The sequence below is a fragment of the Capricornis sumatraensis genome, chromosome 22, assembly GCF_032405125.1.
Source record: "Capricornis sumatraensis isolate serow.1 chromosome 22, serow.2, whole genome shotgun sequence".
Classification (NCBI taxonomy): Eukaryota; Metazoa; Chordata; class Mammalia; order Artiodactyla; family Bovidae; genus Capricornis; species Capricornis sumatraensis.
In genome coordinates, this window is record NC_091090.1 from 16,473,554 (window position 1) to 16,493,469 (window position 19,916).

The following is a 19,916-nucleotide window of genomic DNA, read 5'->3' on the forward strand; positions in this document are numbered from 1 at the left end:
GAAAATCCCATGGACGGAGGAGCCTGGAAGGCTGCAGTCCATGGGGGTCACTAAGAGTCGGACACGACTGAGCGACTTCACTTTCACTTTTCACTTTCATGCATTGGAGAAGGCAATGGCAACCCACTCCAGTGTTCTTGCCTGGAGAATCCCAGGGACGGGGGAGCCTGGTGGGCTGCCATCTCTGGGGTCGCACAGAGTCAGACACGCCTGAAGCGACTTAGCAGCAGCAGCAGCAGGGGCTAAGGACTGGAAAAGGCAATGGCAACCCACTCCAGTACTCTTGCTTGGAAAATCCCATGGACGGAAGAGCCTGGAAGGCTGCAGTCCACGGGGTCGCAAAGAGTCGGACACGACTGAGTGACTTCACTTTGACTTTTCACTTTCATGCATTGGAGAAGGAAATGGCAACCCACTCCAGCATTCTTGCCTGGAGACTCCCAGGGACAGCGGAGCCTGGTGGGCTGCCGTCTATCGGGTCACACAGAGTCGGACATGACTCAAGCGCTTAGCAGCAGCAGGGGCTAAGAACAGGGGGAGGGGGAAGCTGCCTCTTAGGAGGAAAGCGAGGTCTGGAATGGGCAGCCATGTGGGTGGCAGTAAAGGTACAAAACACAGCTGTCTCCCAAGGCACAAAGTAGCTCAGAGAGAACATCCTTGCCGTCAACATCCCCAAGAGGGAGATGGGAGGAGGGCTGGAATCCTGCCACCCTTTCTCCAGGGCCAGGGTCTCGCTCCCTCTTTCCCCCAGTGCTGTGTCACGTGCCTGTATGTAGAGCCACACATGTCCCCTCCCTGGTGGCAGATCCGTGACTCACCAAGCAGGCCTGAGCAGGCTGGGACGCTGCAAGTCACTTACTTAGCAGGGCCTCCTCTGAACAGCCCAGGCACTGGGCTCAGAATGGCTTTCCACACCTTTCCCCATTTGCTCTTCATTGCAGCCCCCTGAGGTGCACACTATTATCCTCATTGGCTTGTGCACGGTGGGGGGGGGGGGGGGAATGAGGCGCCGTGTATAACTGCTGTGCCCAAGACTGCACAGCCAGTGAGTGGTTGAGGCTGCTGGACTTGAACCCAGTTCTACTGCAGAGCCCTCTGCTATAAGCCTTCAGGCCACACTGCGTCCCTACGCTCCCACCTGAGTGAGCAAGATGATTATTCATCGACTTTGATATATTTAGTTGCATACTTCTGAAATTAGACCTTGGTGGTGTCAGGGAGCCTGGGAGTCATGTGCGACAGCTGACCTCAGAGCTGCCAGTCACTGACACCTCGGTGTGAAGAACTTCTCCACTTACTCTCCTCCCTGGGGCACTGAGGAATGAGGGAAAGAGACGGTAGAGGGTAGGGGTTGTGGGGGGAGGTGGCAAACTGCAGGACCATTTGGCTGACCCTTCCCAGAATCCTCCTCTCTGGTTGCCATGGAGCCACCTCTGCAGAGGCCTGGACCCTGGTGGGGATGAGAAGGCAAGGTGCAGTCAAAGAAAGTGATCCAGAAGAAAGGGAGCTAGCCTGTTTGTGGAGTCCCATGGAAAAGCTGGTCGGCAGGGGCCGGGCGGGGGGAGCTGCAGAGACATCAGTCATTAGGGCCACCCTCAGGAGGAAAGGAGACGTTGCTCCCAGGAGAAACTGAAAACAGTGAGCAGGGATAGGTGAGGGACGTGGCAGAAGATTCAGGAGAATGAGGGGCAGGAGGAAGCCGGGACCCTGCAAAAACTGGGTGCTTGCCAGTGCCCAGCAAGCAGCTGGTACTTAATAAATGTCAGCCAGAGCTATTGTTATCACAGGTGCTCAAGAGAGACTTCCTAGGTTGGGACACCCGTGAGCTCTGGTCTGCTCAGTCCAGGAATGAAACGTGAGCACTGCTCAGTGCTCCCGCAGTGAGGGGCTCTCCGCCCTGCCAGGGAACTCTCCAAGGTGCCAGCTCCCTTCCAAGCCTGAGCAGTTCTGTTCCTAGCAGGATGGCTGGGGAGGGCTTTAGGAGAATAAGAGTCCCCACCCCACCCTCCGCCACTCAACCCAGCTGGGGCCACTGGGTCCATGCGCCCAGCCCAGCCCCCACCCTGGCACAGGCACAGCGGGTGAGCGCACGCCTGGCAGAGGCCCCAGTGCCTGGGAGAGAGGCTCCAAGCTGGCGGCTTTGTATTTTGTGAAAATCGAATCCACAACTGAGCTCTCCAGCCGAGGAGGGCCTGCTGGGAAGGCTGGCGGGTCTCTCTTCCCGTCCCCCTTGCTGGGCCCCACCCTCCCCTCTGCAGCCCCCACCCCCAGGAACCATGGGGAGTACCAGCTGCCACCCCAGCTGGCACAGGGGTGCCAAGGGGGACAGCCTGGGGGCCCAACTCTGGCCACCATGCCAGGGCTCGCCCCACCCCCACCTTGACCCCCCCCTCCCCTGCTTGGAACAAATTGAAATACAAATCAGAGGGAAATGCTTCCCTCTGTTTGAACAAATTGCTATGGATTCCTCCCTGTCTCAGGTCAGGGCTTGCGATGGGGGATATTTTCACTCGCCGACTGCTAATAGACTCAGGAGAAGCTGCTGGATCGATGGAGGCCGGGAAAATTAGCCAGGAGCTTCAGGCCAGCCTCGGCCTGTCCCTACCCCCACTCCAGGCCTCCTAGAAGAGGTAGCAGGCAGTTATAATGCAGGCCAGACAGAGTGCTGGGCTGACGGCCCTAGGAGTCAAGGCAAGGACAACCAGGGGCCGCCGGGGGCAGGGGAACAGTGGGATAAAGGCGGATCCAGAGATTCCCCAAAGAGGTCTGCAGTGCCCTCCACACACATACATACATACAGGACTCCCTGCACATAAACCCATGTTCTTGCGTGTATTGCCACACATATGCACACCTTCAGCACATGCATGTCCACGTATATTTATATATTCATTAAAAACACTGATGAAGTGTACATGCCCAGAGGCGAGAGGACTTGGGGAGTGCAATGCAGCTCCTGTTGAAGTTTCCAGCGAGAGCATTTTATCTCCTGACAATGGTTTTCCATATACAGACAGACAGACAGACGGACAGACAGACACACACACACACTGATCTCTACCAGCAACCACAGCTCCCCATCAATCACTCCTTTCACCCCTCAGCCTGGCTCTATAATTCTGCAGGGGGAGCCCAAAGAAGCCACTGCCTTCACTGGTCCCAGCTCCAATGAATGAGCGGGAAGAGACTAGGGGGTGCAACCCACCCTCGCCTAGACAGCCCCACAGCCCCTGCTCCCTCAGCTCCCGAGAAAGTGAGGGAGGCAATGAGCCAGACAGTGTGGCAGTGCTTCTGGCACTTTAGGGCATCCCTCAGTGCTGAGCTCTCCCAGCATCGCCCAAGGCCACTGTGCCAGTGGGCAACGCCAGGGGCCACGGCTGTACAGGGAGCTGGGGAAAGGCAGGAGGGGAGGGGAGGGCTTGCTGCAGCCTCTGAATGCCCCAGAAGGAGGTGGGGAAAGTCTCTTGTGTCTCCTGCCTGCTGCCCTTGGCATGAGAAGCTATGACACGCACACACATACTCCTCTCAGTAACCTAGAGCCCAGACCTGACTTGGGAGATAGAAGTGGGAGAGAAGGCTGCATTCACTGGCAGGCAGAACTTGGAGTGACCTTTCACCTCTGACCACTGGCTTCAGTCTCTAAAAACTGACCAGTTCAGCTAGGTGATCTCTACGTCCGTTACCTCTGACTTTCCACGATTTCTCAAGCTGGGCTGTCTGTTTGCTGTGTGATTTGAGAACTTCTCTTGCCCTCTCTCAGCCTCAAGTTTCTTTTCTGACAAACGATGACATATGTTCTGTTTCTTCTTGGCTCTGATTCCACAAGGCTGTGATTCTAGATCATCTCTTTGTGTTGTGTTCTTAGCACCTAGAACAGTGTCTGGCACACAGGAGGTGCTCAGTAAACATCTGATTAATTAATTAGTTAATCGCAGGTCCCCGCTGGTAATGAAAGACAGAGGGAATTTCACAATAGGACAGAGGTGTTGTTCTGATCCTGCCCCATAGGCCCCAGGACATCCAGGGAAGCAGGTGAGCCTGGCCCACGGGAGAAGGTGTGATGCCTGGAGAGAGGAGTAGACAGAATGCAATCAGCCTTTTAACCCACACAGAATCCTGCCTGCAGAAAGAAGAGGCAGTCTTCTAGTCTCAGAGATCATTCCTATCTCTTTCTTAGTCTTGAATTCAGCAGATGGGAAGCGAATGGTCATGCCTCTGGTAGCATGTCCAAAGGACCTATAGACTCTTGAGTTGGTGCCCAGTGACCCTCCGCCCTGCCCTCCCCCACTATAGGGTCCCCTCAATCCTTCAGGGAGAGTCTGGATTCTATCAGGAAGGTCTTGGGGAAATCGACATGCTGGAGGTTCTGTTCCCAGGATCCTAGGAAGCAAATGAGCAGCTCACGGAGCTCATGGCCACAGGAGAGAGTTTTCAGACTGGACTCGGAGATGATTCATACAGAAGACAAGTTCTAAGAACAAAGAGTTCAGCAAAGCAGGCTGGATCTGAAAAAGCAAGACTGATGGCTCAGCCAGGAGGTAGTACAGGTTGTAGGTGCCCCCTGCCAATTATTGTCCAGTTGCTCAGTCGTGTCCGACTCTTTGCTACCCCCATGCACTGCAGCACACCAGGCTTCCCTGTCCTTCACCATCTCCCAGAGTTTGCTCAAACTCATGTCCATCGAGTCGGTGATGCCACCCAACCATCTCGTCCTCTGTCACCCACATCCCCTCCTCTCCCGTATTCCCTCCCCTCACCACTGCAACGCACAACAGCCAGCACTGCTTCTCTCAGTGTGAGCTTCACTAGAGCTCACGCTGCCAGCATGTGCATGTGCAGTGGGCCGAGTACCAGGAAATTAACACTCCCTGGGGCAGCCCTCCCAACAACAGATGGGAATTAGTGTGTTCAGGCCCCAGCTCCCACATCCCCACGGTGGGATGACTCTTAAGTATGTTTTACACAGTGTCCCAGAGGGCCCCAAAGGGACACGGTGGTGACTGGCTTGACAACGCACCTTCCATTGGTTGCTTTATGTCCCTGTCTCTCATCCCCATTCCTCCATCAGAGCTTCCTGGGCTCATCTTCCAAATAAACCACCCGCACTTGGCTCCTTGTCTCAGGATCGCTTCTGGGGAACTCAAGCTAAGACAATGAATCCAAACCAATTATGACCATCAAGGTGTCCACTATTAAACCTCTCACATGGACTGTACCTGGGGCTCTCATGTTGCTTAAGACACACATACAAACACACACCAAATACCCTACCACGCTCCCTTACCTCACCTGTCTCTTCCTTGGAAACCTCCTTTCCTGAATACCAGCACTTCAAGATCCAACTCATGTGATCAACCAACCTGGATCACTGGAAAAGGCTTGAAAGATGCTTGGTACTCCCAGGACAACCTTCTGGAAACAGTGACTGTGTTTCCATCAGCTAACATGAATAATGACTTTAAGATGGAACTTAGGCCATGTGACAGAGATATGGGGCCTGGTGGAGATTGGTAGCAACCTCCAGTTCATCTACCAAGATGACTGCCTCCTCCACCCACAAGGAGCAGGGCCTTCCTGACACCTCATTAAAGGATTCTAACACCTAACCAGGAGGCCTGGACTCAGAGTGAGCCCCAGATCCTGTAGTCCCAAGGCAGTGAGGCCCAGGAATAAGACATGCAGTTTACAGGGGTGAGGGGAGCTTTATTAGAGATGTGGATATGAACTGGGCTTATAAATGCCATGCAGTCACGTCCTGGCTTTTCCTGCGCCTGCAGAATAATAGAGAACGAGAAAGACCCAGCTGGAAAGTCCCTGGACGTGACTTCTAACTTCAGTCTTGGTACCTAATTGCTGTGTGACCTTGACCTCACCTCCTCTGGCCTCAGTCTCTTCCTGCACTGAATCTTTGACATTCCAGTGCCTCTGGGTCACTTAAGGCCACTGGCTGGCAGCTGAGCTCTTGCCACACCCTCAAGCTGGCCTTCTCTGTGTCTACTGTGTGGCCTTATTCCAGGAAGGCAAGTAAATCCAGGTCTTGTGACAGCACAGACCTTCAGCTTGCCTTGTGAGCTTCTGTATTTTGCTGGAGATAAACTGGCCTCCCCAAGTGAAAGTCACTCAGTCGTGTCCAACTCTTTGTGACCCCATGGGCTATACAGTCCATGGAATTCTCCAGGCCAGAATACTGGAGTGGATTGCCGTTCCCTTCTCCAGGGGATCAAAGGCCCCCTGCATTTTACTGGAACACCAGAGCCAAACCCAGGTAGAGGAAGCCACCAGAATCGAACTCCCTCCTCACCTCTACCCTCCCGATGTCCCTCTCAGAGGTGGGAGAAGTGCCTGCATTTAGAGTTTCTTAAGAATTACAGAGGGAAAGTCTCAGAGCCAAGGAGATATTCAAGCTCAGCTCAAAGACCTCAGCTCCTGAATCTTTCACATTTATTTATTTGACTGTGCTGGATCTTTAATTGTGGCATGTGGGATCTAGCTCCCTAACCAGGGGTCGAACCCAGGCCCCCTGCCTCAGGAGCGTGGAATCCCAAGGCACTGGACCACCAAGGAAGTCACCTGAAACTTTCTGATAAGATGTTATACTACAGCAAGTTGAAATAAGGTTAGACAATCGGAAGAACTTTCCTACAAAGGATCAGACATTGAGCAAACAGCAGTGGGGTGGCCCGGGCTCATGTGGGTGTGAGGCCTACTGAGGGGCAGAAAGATGGGGTAGATCATGGCCTCTAGAAGAGTCCCTCGGTTTCTTGCCTCCTCGAATAAGAAGGGTCCACAGAGCTCTCCTGCAGCTGAGACTGAGGAACCACCTGCTAGAGGAGAGAGGTACCAACCAGGGGAAATGAACAGCCTCACAGAAGGATAAATGAATGAACAGTGTGTTGGGAGGAGGAGGAAACGAGCTCCAGCAGATGGGCAGCTGGGCCTCATAGGAAAGTCGGGCGGGGGGCGCTAGCAAGCCTCTTCCTTGCCCTGGCTTCGTCTTCTCTAAGGTTCCTCTGGGCGTCCTTGGAGCAGCCAGAGCCCCCCACCCACCCACCCACCCACCTGAACTAGGCTGGCAGGGTCCAGGGAGGTGGGGAGAGGAACAGCTGTTCACATCCATCTAAATCTGCTCATTTCAAGAAACACCAGCTGATCCCGAGGTGGGGATTTGTGGTAAAGACTGCTCATTACCTACCCAGCTTTCATTCTCCCCTTCTATCTAAATAAACCCTGACGTTTTCTTAGGTGAGAATCCATCTAAAAGGCTGTATTTCTCAACCTCCCTCACCTAAGAAGGGCCAGTAAGGTGTAAGCAGACATCATTGGGAGGGGGCTCCTGGAAAAGCTGACTCAACTTTTCTGACTGGGTAAATGACTCACCCTTGCAAGTGTTCCTTCCTTCTTCCTGTCTGCAATGTGTCATGATGGTCGAGCCCCAGCAGCGCTTTGGCGACTTTGAGGCAAAATGCTCTAAGGCAAAGGTTCCTGAACTTTGCTGGCACATCAGAATCACCTGGGGACTTTTTTTTTTTTTAATGCTGATTCCTGGTTCTCACTCCCAGACATTCTGATTTATTTGATATATGACCTAAACACGCTTTTTTTGGTTAACACTCCCAGATAATTCTAATATGCAGGAGGTTTGAGAAGCACCACTATAAGGAGATCAGAAGAGCAAGATGAAAGGGACCTGGATCTCTAGGGAGCAAGGAGCCACCAGCACAGCCGTGCATAGCCTACTTCTAGACTTAAGAAAGTCACTTTAATTTGTTTGAGACTCTGTAGTCAGTTCTTTGGTTCTGGCAACAAAATGTGACTCCTTTTTTTTTTTTTTTTGGCCTCCCAGCACGGCATGTGGGATCTTAGTTCTCCAACCAGGTATCAAACCCGCGCCTCTTGTACTGGAAGGGCAGAGTCTTAACCACTGGACTGCCAGGGAAGTCTTCCGAATGTGATTCCTAACTGGTATAGGACAAGAGAAGACTCTTGAGAGTCCCTTGGACTGCAAGGAGATCAAACTAGTCAATCCTAAAGGAAATCAATCCTGAATATTCATTGGAAGGACTGCTGCTGAAACTGAAGTTCCAATACTTTGGCCGCCGGATGGGAAGAGCTGACTCAGTGGAAAAGACCCTGATGTTAGGAAAGATTGAGGGCAGGAGGAGACAGGAAAAACAGAGAATGAGATGGCTGGATGGCATCACCGACTCAATGGACATGAGTTTGAGCAAGCTCCAGGAGCTGCTGTGCTGCAGTCCACGGGGCTGCGAAGAGTCAGATATGACTGAGTGACTCAACAACAACATAGGACTGAGGGTCCTCATCAGCACCCCATCACCCACAGCACAAGCTGGGGAACAAAACAACGGTCAGTTCTTGCCCTCAGGAAGGTCACACTCAGCCAAGCATGAGACTTGACATTGGGCAGCCTTGAGTTCAAATCCTGACTCCACGACCTGCTAACTGCTGGGCCTTGGCAAGTCCCTTGAGCTGAGCCTCAGCTTTTCTAACTGTAAGGTAAGGACGCTGGGAAAGACTCCATTCTCCTGCTGCACTGCGAGCTCCTGGGGGCAGGTGGCCTTCACCTCTGCAGCCACAGCACCGACTACCCCTCCAGACACTCAGCAGATACTCATTCAATATCTGCTTGCTTTACATTGAACTGCTGCAATGTGGTCCAGCTCTGAAATTTTCATTTTCTCTAAATTAAAATGAGAAGAGAATGAACAAAAAGGCCACATTTCCAAAAGGTAACATAATTTGCCTATTGAAAATCACTGAAAATGATATTTCTAGAGCAGTTTCTTAGGGTCTCTCTAGGTTCGAGACTGCAAAATCCCTGGCTAGAAGGGCAAGAGAATCCAGTCTCCTAGGCTCCTAACCTAGATGCTCCAGTTAGAACCACAAAACTAGAAAGTCCCCTAGTGTCCAGATGATCATGATAGAAACAAAGCTTGGACGGTGACCTGGAAAACGCAGAGATGCCCTCAGAAAACCCAAGGGAAGAAGGCATCTGCTTGGGCCTGACTCATTCAGATGCGCTGTCTACACCAGCTGTGCCCAGGAATCAACTGGAGGGCTCTTCCGACCACAGCTGCCTTGATACCACCTGCGGAGTTTCTGATTCAGGAGGTCTGGGGGCGGAGCCAGGCATCTGTTGTTGAAAAAGCTCTCCAGGTGGTTCTGACAGGCTGCCCGGGCTGAGAACCATTTCTCTGCACAGCTTCCAACCCTCCAGATCATCAAAGTCAATCTCGGCTGAGTTTCTGGGACTGGAAAGGAACCAAGAAGAGCCTGGGGTGGAACCTCCGAGGCCAGCCCAGCAGCAACTCCAGGCCCACACACGTCACCCTTCCCCCTCCAGAGGTCACCTCCCCCTTCCACTGCAGCTCCAGCTTCTCACGGGCAGAAGGCCCGGCTTGGCGAGGGAAACTGGGGTTCCAGCCCTCCCTGGCCTGTGGCCCGCACCTCCTGCTTCCGTACACCACCCATACCTGGGGCTCCCTACCATCTGCCCGCCAGCCCTCTGCTCCCGTGAAACAGAGTCCTCATAGTGCGCCTCAGAGTTTACAAAGTGCTATCCCTCTTAGCTCCTCGGCAATCCCAAGAAGTGGGCATGCCTGAACCAGCCTTCCAGATAAGGAAGCTGAGCTCAGAGAGGCAAGACTCCCGGGTTAGGGGCCCTCAGTGAGCTGCCCCCCTGGCTTGCCAACCCAAGTGGTCCCATCTGAGTCCAATCCTCTTTCCTGCCTACTCTTGCTGCTCAAAGAGCAACCCCTGGGCCAGCCGCACTGGCATCCCCCAGGAGTTTGTTGGAAATGCATTGTCTCTGCTCAGCCTTGGACCCACCGAATCAGAAATCCCCAGGGGCCTCCCACTGACCCTTGAAGACCCCACTCTATGCTGCAGCCGCCTCCCCACCAACCTCCCAGTCCCCAGATGGCCCTGCTCCAGCTCCTCTCCCATCTCAGATGGCCCTTTCTCCCCTGGACTCCATCCCTTCCCTGGCTTTCTGATCCCCGTCCTCTATCGAGTCTCCTCCTAGCTCCCTGGGGGCACCTGGTCTGTCTCCACCATCTCCTCCCCCGCCCTCCAGGGCACTGGTCTTAGCCCAGCCTCCTCTCAGTCTATCCTTTGTTGGCCATTTTTTAGAAAATGTTTACTGGAGTGTAGTTGCTTTACAGCGTTGTGTTAGTTTCTGCTGGACACTTCCTTGGCAATTTCATCCCACCTCGTGGTCTCAGCCCACATCGTTGTCTCAGCCCACATCGTTGTGTGGACATAAATCCAGATATGCGAGTCCATCTCTCAGAACAGATGTCTACCTCCTGAGCACCCCCCACCCACGTCCACCTGCTCCATCCACATCTCTCCCAGACTTCCCAGTGCCAGAATCGCATGAAGTTCAAAACTGCACCGACACTGTCATTCAAATAAAGCTATTCACTCAGGAGACTTCCCTGGAAGTCCAGTGGTTAAGACTTCACCCTCCAGTGCAGGGGGTGCGGGTTCCATCCCTGGTAAGGAAGCTAAGATCCCACATGCCTCTGGGCCAAAACATCAAAACGCAAAACAGAAGCAATATTGTAACAAATTCAATAAAGACTTTAAAAAAAAAAAAAAAACTATTCACAGAGGACTTGCTAAGTGCCCGGCACAGTGCTCAGGGCTTCCCAGGTATGGCTCATTGCATGCTTATCACAAACCCATCTGACAAGCAGTAAAGCCACAGCTTTAAAAGCAGATGTAATTTCTCAGACTCTCGCAGCTGGTTCAAACCCGGGTTCCTTACCAGAAGTCCGGATGTTGAACTACTTTACTCCACTGTGCCAAACTTGTCTGACTTCCTGTGGTCTTTGTTCTATCTCATTGCCATTGTGTGCCAAGCTTCCGAACTCCAAACAGCTCCTATCCTTTGTCTGAGCCCTGAAACACTGTCAGGACCTAGTGACTGGACAGTCTCACTTCTCGCCTTTATAACAGTCTCTACTGGATCCGTCCCCCACCTCCATCCCCAACCTCCTACAGTCTAGTCTCTCCATGGTGGCCAAAGAGATTCTATTTAAAAGGTGTCAATTCATGTCCCTCCTTTGTTCAAAATCCTCCCAGGGCTCCCACTTCTCTCAGAATAAAACCCAAAGACCTTCTATAGCCTTCAAGGCTGCAAACAATCTGGCCCCATTAACTCTCTAATCCCACCTCCTACCCCCCATGGCTCACTCCACTGCAGCCATACTGGATTCCCCATTGTTACTAAACAGTCCAGGCATGTTTCTACCCCAGGGCCCTTGCACTGGCTATTCTCCTGCCTGGATCACACTTCCTGCAGATGTCTGTGGGACTTCCTCCCTCAGGCATGTTCAGGTCTCTGCTCGGGGAGGGGAGACCCACTCTGGTAGCACCCCTACTCTCTGCTTGGGGAGCGGAGACCCACTCTGGTAGCACCCCTACTCTTAACTAATGTATATGAACTTGAACTTGGCTGCTTTGCCTTTTTGTGTAGAACTCATCACCAGAGAATGCATTCTATACTTATTCACTGACTTCTTTACTGCCTGTCTCCCTTCAACTTGAACTTAAACTCTAGGAGAACAAGAGCGTGTTTCTTTCACCAAATTCACAGGTGCTCCACACAGAGCCAAACTCAAATGTGTGTCGATTGGCAGCAGTTCTTATACTGACTCCTTCCTGTCCATTCTCATAGCCACCACCCTGGATCAAGCTCTCACTACAACCTTGCCAAACAACTGCCAGATCTCCTGACCAGTCTTCTTCCTCTTAACCACAGCCTCCTCAAAACACACAGCTACAGGACTACCCAGCCTAATATGAGCTCCCGGGATCATATCAACCCATTCACCTGCTCAAGACTCTCCCAATACTATCCCCCAAACCCAAGAGTCCAGCCTACTGCCTCTAGGCACAGGCCTTATAATCAGCAAATGTGGGTTCAAGCCCAGCTCTGCCACTTGGACAAGTAAATTCACCCTTCTGAGCCCTCAGTTTACTCTTTGATAAAATGGGCCGATGAATGACTCTCCCTTAAGGGATTGTGATAAGGATTAAAGAAGAAAATACATATTCCTGATCTCATCTTGGGAAGTTAATGGTAGCAATTTTTATTACTTTTCTTTTACTGCTCCAACTCTCACTGCCCTGACTCCCTTTCAACCTACATTCCAGCCCAAATGAATGACTCACTACTCCCTCCCGCCCCCCCAACACATACACATCCTCCTTGCCTTTGCCATAATAAGCCATCCACCAGGGATGCCCTTCTCGCTCCTTACTTCTATTTGTCAAGGCCAGTTCAAATGTCCCCTCCTCTAAAAGGCTTTGGAAGTAATTTCCTCCCCCTTGGAATTCCCACAGCCCTTTATCTGCCCTTGCCACACGGCATTTATCAAGATCTCCCAGGAACCACCGTCTTGTATGTGATTCCTCTCTCCTTCTCTTTGAGGGCAGAGCCTGCATCTTATTTATCTCAGTAGCCCTGTCAATGCTCAGAACAGGGCCTTAATCAGGGCGGTACTCAGTAATTTAATGGATAGTGAGAGGCACACCAGGCATTCGAGGTGGCACTAGTGGTTAAGAAGCCCCCTGCTGATGGATGAGAGAGACATAAGAGATGTAGGTTCGATCCCTGGGTGGGGAAGATCCCCTGGAGGAGTGCATGGCAACCCACTCCAGTGTTCTTACTCGGGAACCCCACGGACAGAGAACCCTGGCAGGCTACAGTCCGCAGGGTCACACAGAGTTGGACATGGCTGAGTGAGCACACAGGAGACGGACACCATGTTTTCCTACTTCCAAATCAGAAGGCCCACTGGGATCGAGTCTCCAAGCCACTTCCTACCAGCTGTATCACCTTGAGCAAATCCTTACACTCTTACAACCTTGGTTTCGTCATCTATTAAATGGGGACCATAGGACCCACCGTTCTGACCTCTCAGAATGTTATGGAACCAAAGCAGACAGAGGTGTGAAAATGCTTGTTAATGCATGTGGCCTTTACACACCTATAAGATGTTGTTGTTATAACCAACAATTCTCCCTAAAATATTCACTCCTAGGACTTCCCTGGTAGTCTAGTGGTTAAGAATCTGCCTTGCAATGCAGGGGACACAGGTTCCATCCCTGGCCAGGAAACTAAGATCCCACATGCCGTGAAGCAACTAAGCTCAAACGCTGCAACTACTGAGCACACGCACCACAACAAAAGATCCCACGTGCCACGACAAAGACCTGATGAGGCTAAATGAAAAAAAAAAAAAAAAAATGCGGTCCTCTCTGTACAAGAAGATGCCTGAAAGAATCATCATCGAATGCAGTGCAAGATGTCAAGTGAGTTTTACTTTCTTCCATATACTTTTATGTTTTCTGATTGTTTTTGCAGAAAACACATATTACTCATAGGTGTGCGAAAAGGGAGATTGCATTAAGAAAAAAAGGTTCATTCCTTTGAGTTAGGCATTGCTCTTGTCTCCCGTATCAGCCTCTAAATGCAAAAGGGGCCCTTTAACACCCAGTACCAGTGCCCAGCAGGGTCTTCTGACTGTGGGGAGGAAGATGCAGAAGAGGGGCCATACCCAGGTTCTCAAGGAGGCAGCTCTGCCAGAGCATGAGCCCCTGTTCTGCACACGGCCCCAAGGGTCAGGAACCAACCCAGCCAAACCCCACCAGGAAGCTCTCCTCCAACCTAGGGTGTCGGAAGTGTGGCTCTGACCAAAGGCAAATGCCCTGGATGCTAGGGTGGGAACACGGGAGCTAATGGGGGGAGTCTGGAGCTTCAGAAGGCCCTACGGAGGCTAAGTAATTAGAATAACTCTCATCCTACTGGGAGGCTTGAGGCCAAGGGAGCCCAGGAAAGGCAAGAAGCAATGTGATGGCCAAGCCCTCCCCCTGCTGGCCACATCTGGAGCGGCAGTGCCAGTGGCACAGGGCAGGGTCCACAGACACCTGAGCACTCATCAGGCCCCAGAGTCCAGAGGCAGGTCAGAGTCGGGGAGGGCTCATCCAGGACTGAGCGACCCAAGGTCCTGTTTCCTAGGTTCCATGTTTTTGCCTGATGGGGCATCTCCTGGCCCAACCTCTGTGAACCCAGCCACCAGGAGACAACAGGTAAGAGCAGGGGAGAGGAAGACGGAAGGGAGCGGGGTGGGGAGGGGAGAGGATGTGGAGGAGAGGAGGGCCTCACACTCCTGGCTGTCTCACTCCTCCCAGTCCTGCTCGTGCTTCCTGGGCAGCTGGGGAGAAGCAGTGGCCGCTACCACTGCCCGGATTTCCACTCCCGCCCCCAGGTATTGATTTCCTGCATCATTCATTTGCTGGCCTTGGCGCCTGTGATTAGCTCCCTCCATTCTCCCTGTGGAGCCCCCCGCCCTGTCCCTCCATGTTCCAGCAAAGCAGAGCTAATACCAGGCTCTAAATGAGGCTTTGCCACCCTGGCCCCAGCAGCTCACAGTCAGGTCTGGCCAATTACAAGGAGGCTCTCAGCATGTCCGCAGCCAGCCCCTGGAAGAGGTGCTTTCCCGGCTAATAAACAAACTCCTCCTCTCTAAACCACCCTCATTTCCCAGAGCCCCCTTCCAGGCAGGAAGCACAGATCTGCAGCCTGCAGCATAGGGTGGGACGCCATGTGGATCCAGACCTGAAGGGGGGACTCTCCTGCCTGAAATGAGGCCTGGGAGCCCTCAGACTAGTTGAGGGGCCAACTTAAACTTGAAGGGTGGGAGGTGGGGGTGCAGATAATGCTGACAAAGCAAACAAAACAGCCTGGATCTGTGAACACAAGGTCCTCTTTCTCCCTCGTGTAGTTTCCATAACTGAGAAGGAAGAAGGGACAAGAGGCAGGGACCTTCTCAAGGATACTTAGAAAACCCCAAGCCTTTTGCTTGTCCTGGGAAGCCAGAGTTTTCATATGCTATGACTTCCTTCACCAGCAGGCAGCCAGTTTCAAGGCATGGGGTAGAAATATCAGTGCAAACTCCCAAGGGTCCCCACACCCAGATCAAGACCCAGAAGATGGCACTGGGAGACACACCTCCTCAAATTCCCTTTCCGCACCCCTCAGAAGAGGGGGAAAAAACCTGACTTGGTGATAATTCTGTAAGCTATGTTGCTCTTGTCAAATTATTCAACATCTGTCTTCATGTTCCCACAAAAATTAGCATAGGATAGTAGTTTCTGATGACACCTTTAGTGAAATATTTTGACTTCCACCAGTAAGTTGCAAACAACCTGTCTTAAGGATAATGTCAATTCCCACTCCTGCATATTAAATAATCCAGGGGTTTGTTGTGTTTTTGAAAGGCAGAGGAGTCCCACTGACCTGCTGCTGGCTGGAAGTCCAGCGGCTATGGGAGGAAGAGAGGAAGCCAGAGTGGAGGAGAGGGTGTTCTCTGATGCTAACCACACACAGGACACTTCTCCTCTATCACCTGGCTACTATCTTTGCCCCAAAACGAGGTCTCTGTGGCCAGCCCACCTCCCTCTGGCATGCCAGAAAGCAGATTACAAGATCCACCCCAGAGCACAACAAACTGGCCCAGGAGATTGGGAGGCGGAAGGGAAGAGGAGACCAGCTCCAAATGGACCATCTGCTCCAGGACTCAGCTGCCATAGCATCTGTGCTCCCAAGAGCAAAGCCACCTGACCAGACTGAAGGCACCTCCCCAAGCCTATTGTGGACAGCGGGCCTCAGAGCCATCAAGTGGACACTCAGAGGGAAGCCGGGCATAGAGCTCCAGGCACCTTCTTCCTACCAGCCTCAGCAGAGAGCCACGGTCCAGGCAAGATCCTGATGGCTTTACCGTCCACGTCCTGTTCTTCCTCACTCTTCTCAGTTTAGCTTCCATATTAATCTGCCACTCCCTTAGCCACACAGGCTGTGAAGATGCAGGGACTCCCTTGCCCAGGCACACTTTTATCTTTTGTGCCTTGAGTAAAAGCTTCTGCCTCCCCGCTCACTGCCATGGCAGCTAAGGTGCCCTCTGGCTACCAGCCTAGGACTCCATGACTCGCCCTAAGAAGAGACTCTCAAAGAGCCCCCACTACCCTGCTGAAAACCATCCTGGACAGACTTCTAGGGGAGAAAGAATTTCAAGAAGTATTTCCTCAACTTCCTCCCAGCAATGGCCCTTCATTCATGCAACAAATGTTTGTCCGTGCCAGGCACCACGCTGGGTGCCGACATACAGTGATGGATGGGCATGAGTGACCATCTCTCACCCCCACACTCTTACTCTTTTCTCACCTGCTTTGGAGTGGGGTCAGGGCACAGAAGAACTAGCTCTCCATACTGTTTCTTAACCCAGACCCAGTGATAGAGTAGCTGTCCCTTCTGCTAGAGCTGGCCAAATTTCCAGCATCATAGCCTCTTGCCATCCTTCTCCTCACACAAGATCTTCCATTCTCTCCATCCACCCCAATTAAGGCTATCCACCCTGCAATTCCCCAGAGGCCCCAGACTTCCTTGGAGGTAGACTCTCAAAGGGCAAGTGGAAAGAATGTCACCCAAGAGCTCCAGGTTGGCCCCAGTACACCAAGCCCACCTTGATTTGCTCTGAGAGCAGCTACAACCCAGGCACACGAGGGAGTGGAGAAAATATAGTGAAAGGGGGACTTATAAGGCAATGGCTAAATCCTGGCCCCAGAGTCCTATGAGTGAGGGTCCACAGAGACCACCGCCCCACCCCTTGCCCTCATGGCTGGGGTTTCCTGGCTAGGCTCATGAGAGCCTCTTCGAGATCGGTCTCATGCAGCCCTGGAGAAGGATCAAGAAGCTAGAAGGGATGTAGGAGACGGATGGCCAGGAGATGAGCCTGCCAGATCTGCCCAAGGGCACGGAGAGGGAAGAGCAGCAGAGGCAGCAGCTGAGGCAGAGGGCTCCCCATCGCTCTCCAGAGCCCCTGGGTGTGGTGAGAAGGCAGAGGCCTTGGCTGGTCCCTCCTGAGGTCACCTCTTAAGGAGGCAGTGAAGCTGTAGGGAAATCTCGAGGAGAAAAAAAGAAACAGGACCCGCTCAGTACACCCGGATATCTTCCCCTGCCCCGGGGAGGCCGAGTCCTCTGGAACCCGCTCAGTGGGCTCCTCTCCACAGCCCAGCCTCTCTGTCCCTGCTGCATTCCTCTCCCTTCTTTCCCTTTCTGGCCTATGTAAAGGGCCAGGCAGTAAGAGACACAAACTAATTAAGAAGCAGAGTTTGGCCAGATGCCTGAGCTAGCCTCCCCGGGGAATTAAACCCAAGCTAGCTAGCTGTGTAGGGCCAGGAAGATGTCATCTCACAGATACCGCCCCTCCCAGGACACCCCTCCCTCTTGCCAGGCATCCCCAGAAAGAGGCTTTTAGCATCTGCACTTGAGGATGGCAACTGAGGGGACAATACCTCAGCTCCCACCCCCTCCCCAGAACAGCTCAAACCCTCTCCTGATTTAGAGGTGAATACTCAGGTCGTCCACCCTAAGGAAAGAGAATCGTCCCCACTCCAGCTACACCGCATTAAAAAACTGACCCACACAGACCACCCTACAGTCAAGAGAAGGCACGGCAAGGGCCATCGGGCCCCAAAGACTTTTTGTGCTGTGGGTCAGGGCATTACCGGCTGCTAGAACTCAGACGGGGGGTTCCTGGGAGGGATGAGCCCTTGTGACCCTGAATGGATGATGCCGGCTCGCAGGATCTTTCCCCCAAAAAACCCATGAGAGAGAAGGAAGAAGGGGGTAGCCAAAGTTCCCTTGGCGCCTGAGAGCCGGGCGTGCGGACGCGGGAGCAAAGCTGCGTGGGCAGGAGGCAGAGTTTGGACACGTCACCTGACGGGCGCGTGCCGTGTTTGCTTTCCCGGGGACAGTGGCTGAATGTCTGTGTGCGCGCAGGGAGAAGGAAGGTGGAGCTGGGGTTTTGTAGCTGAGAACCGGGGACAGGAAGAACTAACCGGCTCAGGAGAGGTCCGAGAAGGGATCCTGGCGTCGTGGGAGCCGGATCTAGGGGATGCCTGCATCCGCTTGGGCTGTCAAGAAGCGAAGCCCAGCGAGAGAGCTGGGAAGGCGAGCCCGCCGCTGGGCCGCGGAGCTGGCAGCCAGCTCGCCCGCCAGCCGCGCGCAACTCCAGATCGTGCAGCGCTCGGCTTCCACTCCAGAGGCCGAGTTAGGGTGGGACAAGATTTCGGTGCAAGTCGCTTTCTCAGTCCCCAGTGTGCGGTCTGTCAGGGTCTCCCGGGCCAACTGGATGCTCTCAAGGCTTCCGATTCATTCCCGCCCCAGGCAGGGTTTGAGAAAGTGGATACTACCTCCCCCTGGCATCCCCGGCTTAACGCCAGACCCTACGACCTGCCTCCGTGGGCTGAAGCAGCTAGCTCGATTTCCTCGCGCTCTGGAAAAGGGCGGGGACCCGGGCATCCACTCCAGAGTCCGAGCCAGGGTACCCATCAAACCCGCGCAGCGCGCACTTCGCGCCTCTTGCAAAGTTTCCGCGCGGGGCTGAGCGGGCTTACAGCGGGACGCGGGCTCTTACCGTAGACTCCTTGTCCCCGGCAGTGGAAGGGGAGCAGCGCCAGAAGTAGAAGGCAGGTCACCTCCATCTTCACGGCCCGTGCTTCATCCCCGCGAGGCGGCGCAGCCCAAGAGGCAGTGGGGGGCGCATCCGCCGGGGCCCCTCGGTGCCCCTTGCGTCTTCCCCTTCTCCGAGAGGCGACGGTAGGGGCGGCGGCGGCGATCAGGAGACTGAGGCGGCGGCGGCGGCGGCGGCGGCGGCAGCGATCCGGGTTTCTCCTCCAGCGGGGCCGCTGCCCGCGTGGGGACGCAGGGGGCGCTGGCCTGGCCCCGGGTGCCTCGGCGCGCCCGGCGCCGCAGCCAGCGCCCCGGCCCAAGGAGCCCGGCCGCCGAGCCTCTCCGGGTCCCCAGGGCTGGCCGCTCGGGGTTCTGGGTTCCGGGGACCCCTCCGCGGAGGCGGAGGCTTTTGGATCCAACAGGCCACCGACGACTGACAAACTTGCCGTTTCCCCGCCCAGGGGACGCCCCTCCGTGGAGCGGGGGCGGGGAGGCCCGGGCTCGGCTCGCGTTAATCCGCTGTCTCCAGCTCTGCGGCCGGTGCTGGGGGCTCAATGGCCCGATCCAAGGGGGCCGGGCTAGGCGTCCTCTCGGAGGCGAAAAGCCCCGACTCTGGGCCTCCAGAGCCGGGGAGAAGCGCGGGCTGGGCTCCGCCGAGGGGCGAGAGCCACGGGTCCCCGCGCGAAGTTAGCCGAGCCGCGGAGGAACCCCGGGGAGGAATCGCGCCCCAGCGCCCCGCGGGAATCAGGAGAACAATTCCATCCAAGAGAGGCCCCAGAACGCGGGGAAAGAAGGAAAGTTTGAGTCGTTTGAAAAATATTCGCGCTCTCGCCGAGGCCGGGGCTGCAGCGCTGGAGCCGCTCGCCGCCTCCGCTCGCCGCGCTCCGCTCCCGCCGTCTGGTCGCGGCGGTGGCGCTCCCGGGCTCGGAGCTCTCTGGAGAGCGGGGCTGCGCCGCGCCCCAAGTTGGTCGTCCCCGCCCCCGCCCGGCGGCCTCTGCCGGCGGGGGCCCAAAGCAGGCGGGGCCGGGCCGAGCCGGGCTCCGGGGCGCGGCGGCCGCGGGGCTCCGGGCCGTGGGAGCTCTCGGCTAGCTCGGCAACTTGGGCTTCGCTGTGCTGCTTTCCCCCCAACCCCGAGCTTTTCATTCCGCGCTCCCCCCCCCCCGCCTCCCCCGGCCTGCCCCCACCTCCTCCCTCCTCCCCCGCCCCTCCTCCCTCCTCCTCGCGGCTCCTCGTTCGGTCTCTCGCTCTCCCACCCTTTGTCGCTCGCTCTCCTGTTTGATTCCCCTCCAGTTAAAAAAAGGAGCCAATTAAAGGCAGCCCAGCTCTCCGGGCCCAGCCTCTGTCCAGTTTCCTCGCCTCCCCCAGGACCAATTAG

General features: G+C 54.6%; 1 protein-coding gene across 1 annotated transcript in view; it reads right to left on the minus strand.

Moving 5' to 3' along the window:
- Positions 1-18,573, minus strand: part of MDGA1 (MAM domain containing glycosylphosphatidylinositol anchor 1) — a 59,570-nt gene extending 40,997 nt beyond the window's left edge. The window contains exon 1 of the mRNA XM_068960730.1: positions 18,507-18,573. Within this exon, the coding sequence (XP_068816831.1) occupies positions 18,507-18,573 (67 nt within the window). The remainder of the gene's footprint in view (positions 1-18,506) is intronic.
- Between the last annotated feature and the right edge of the window lie 1,343 nt (positions 18,574-19,916).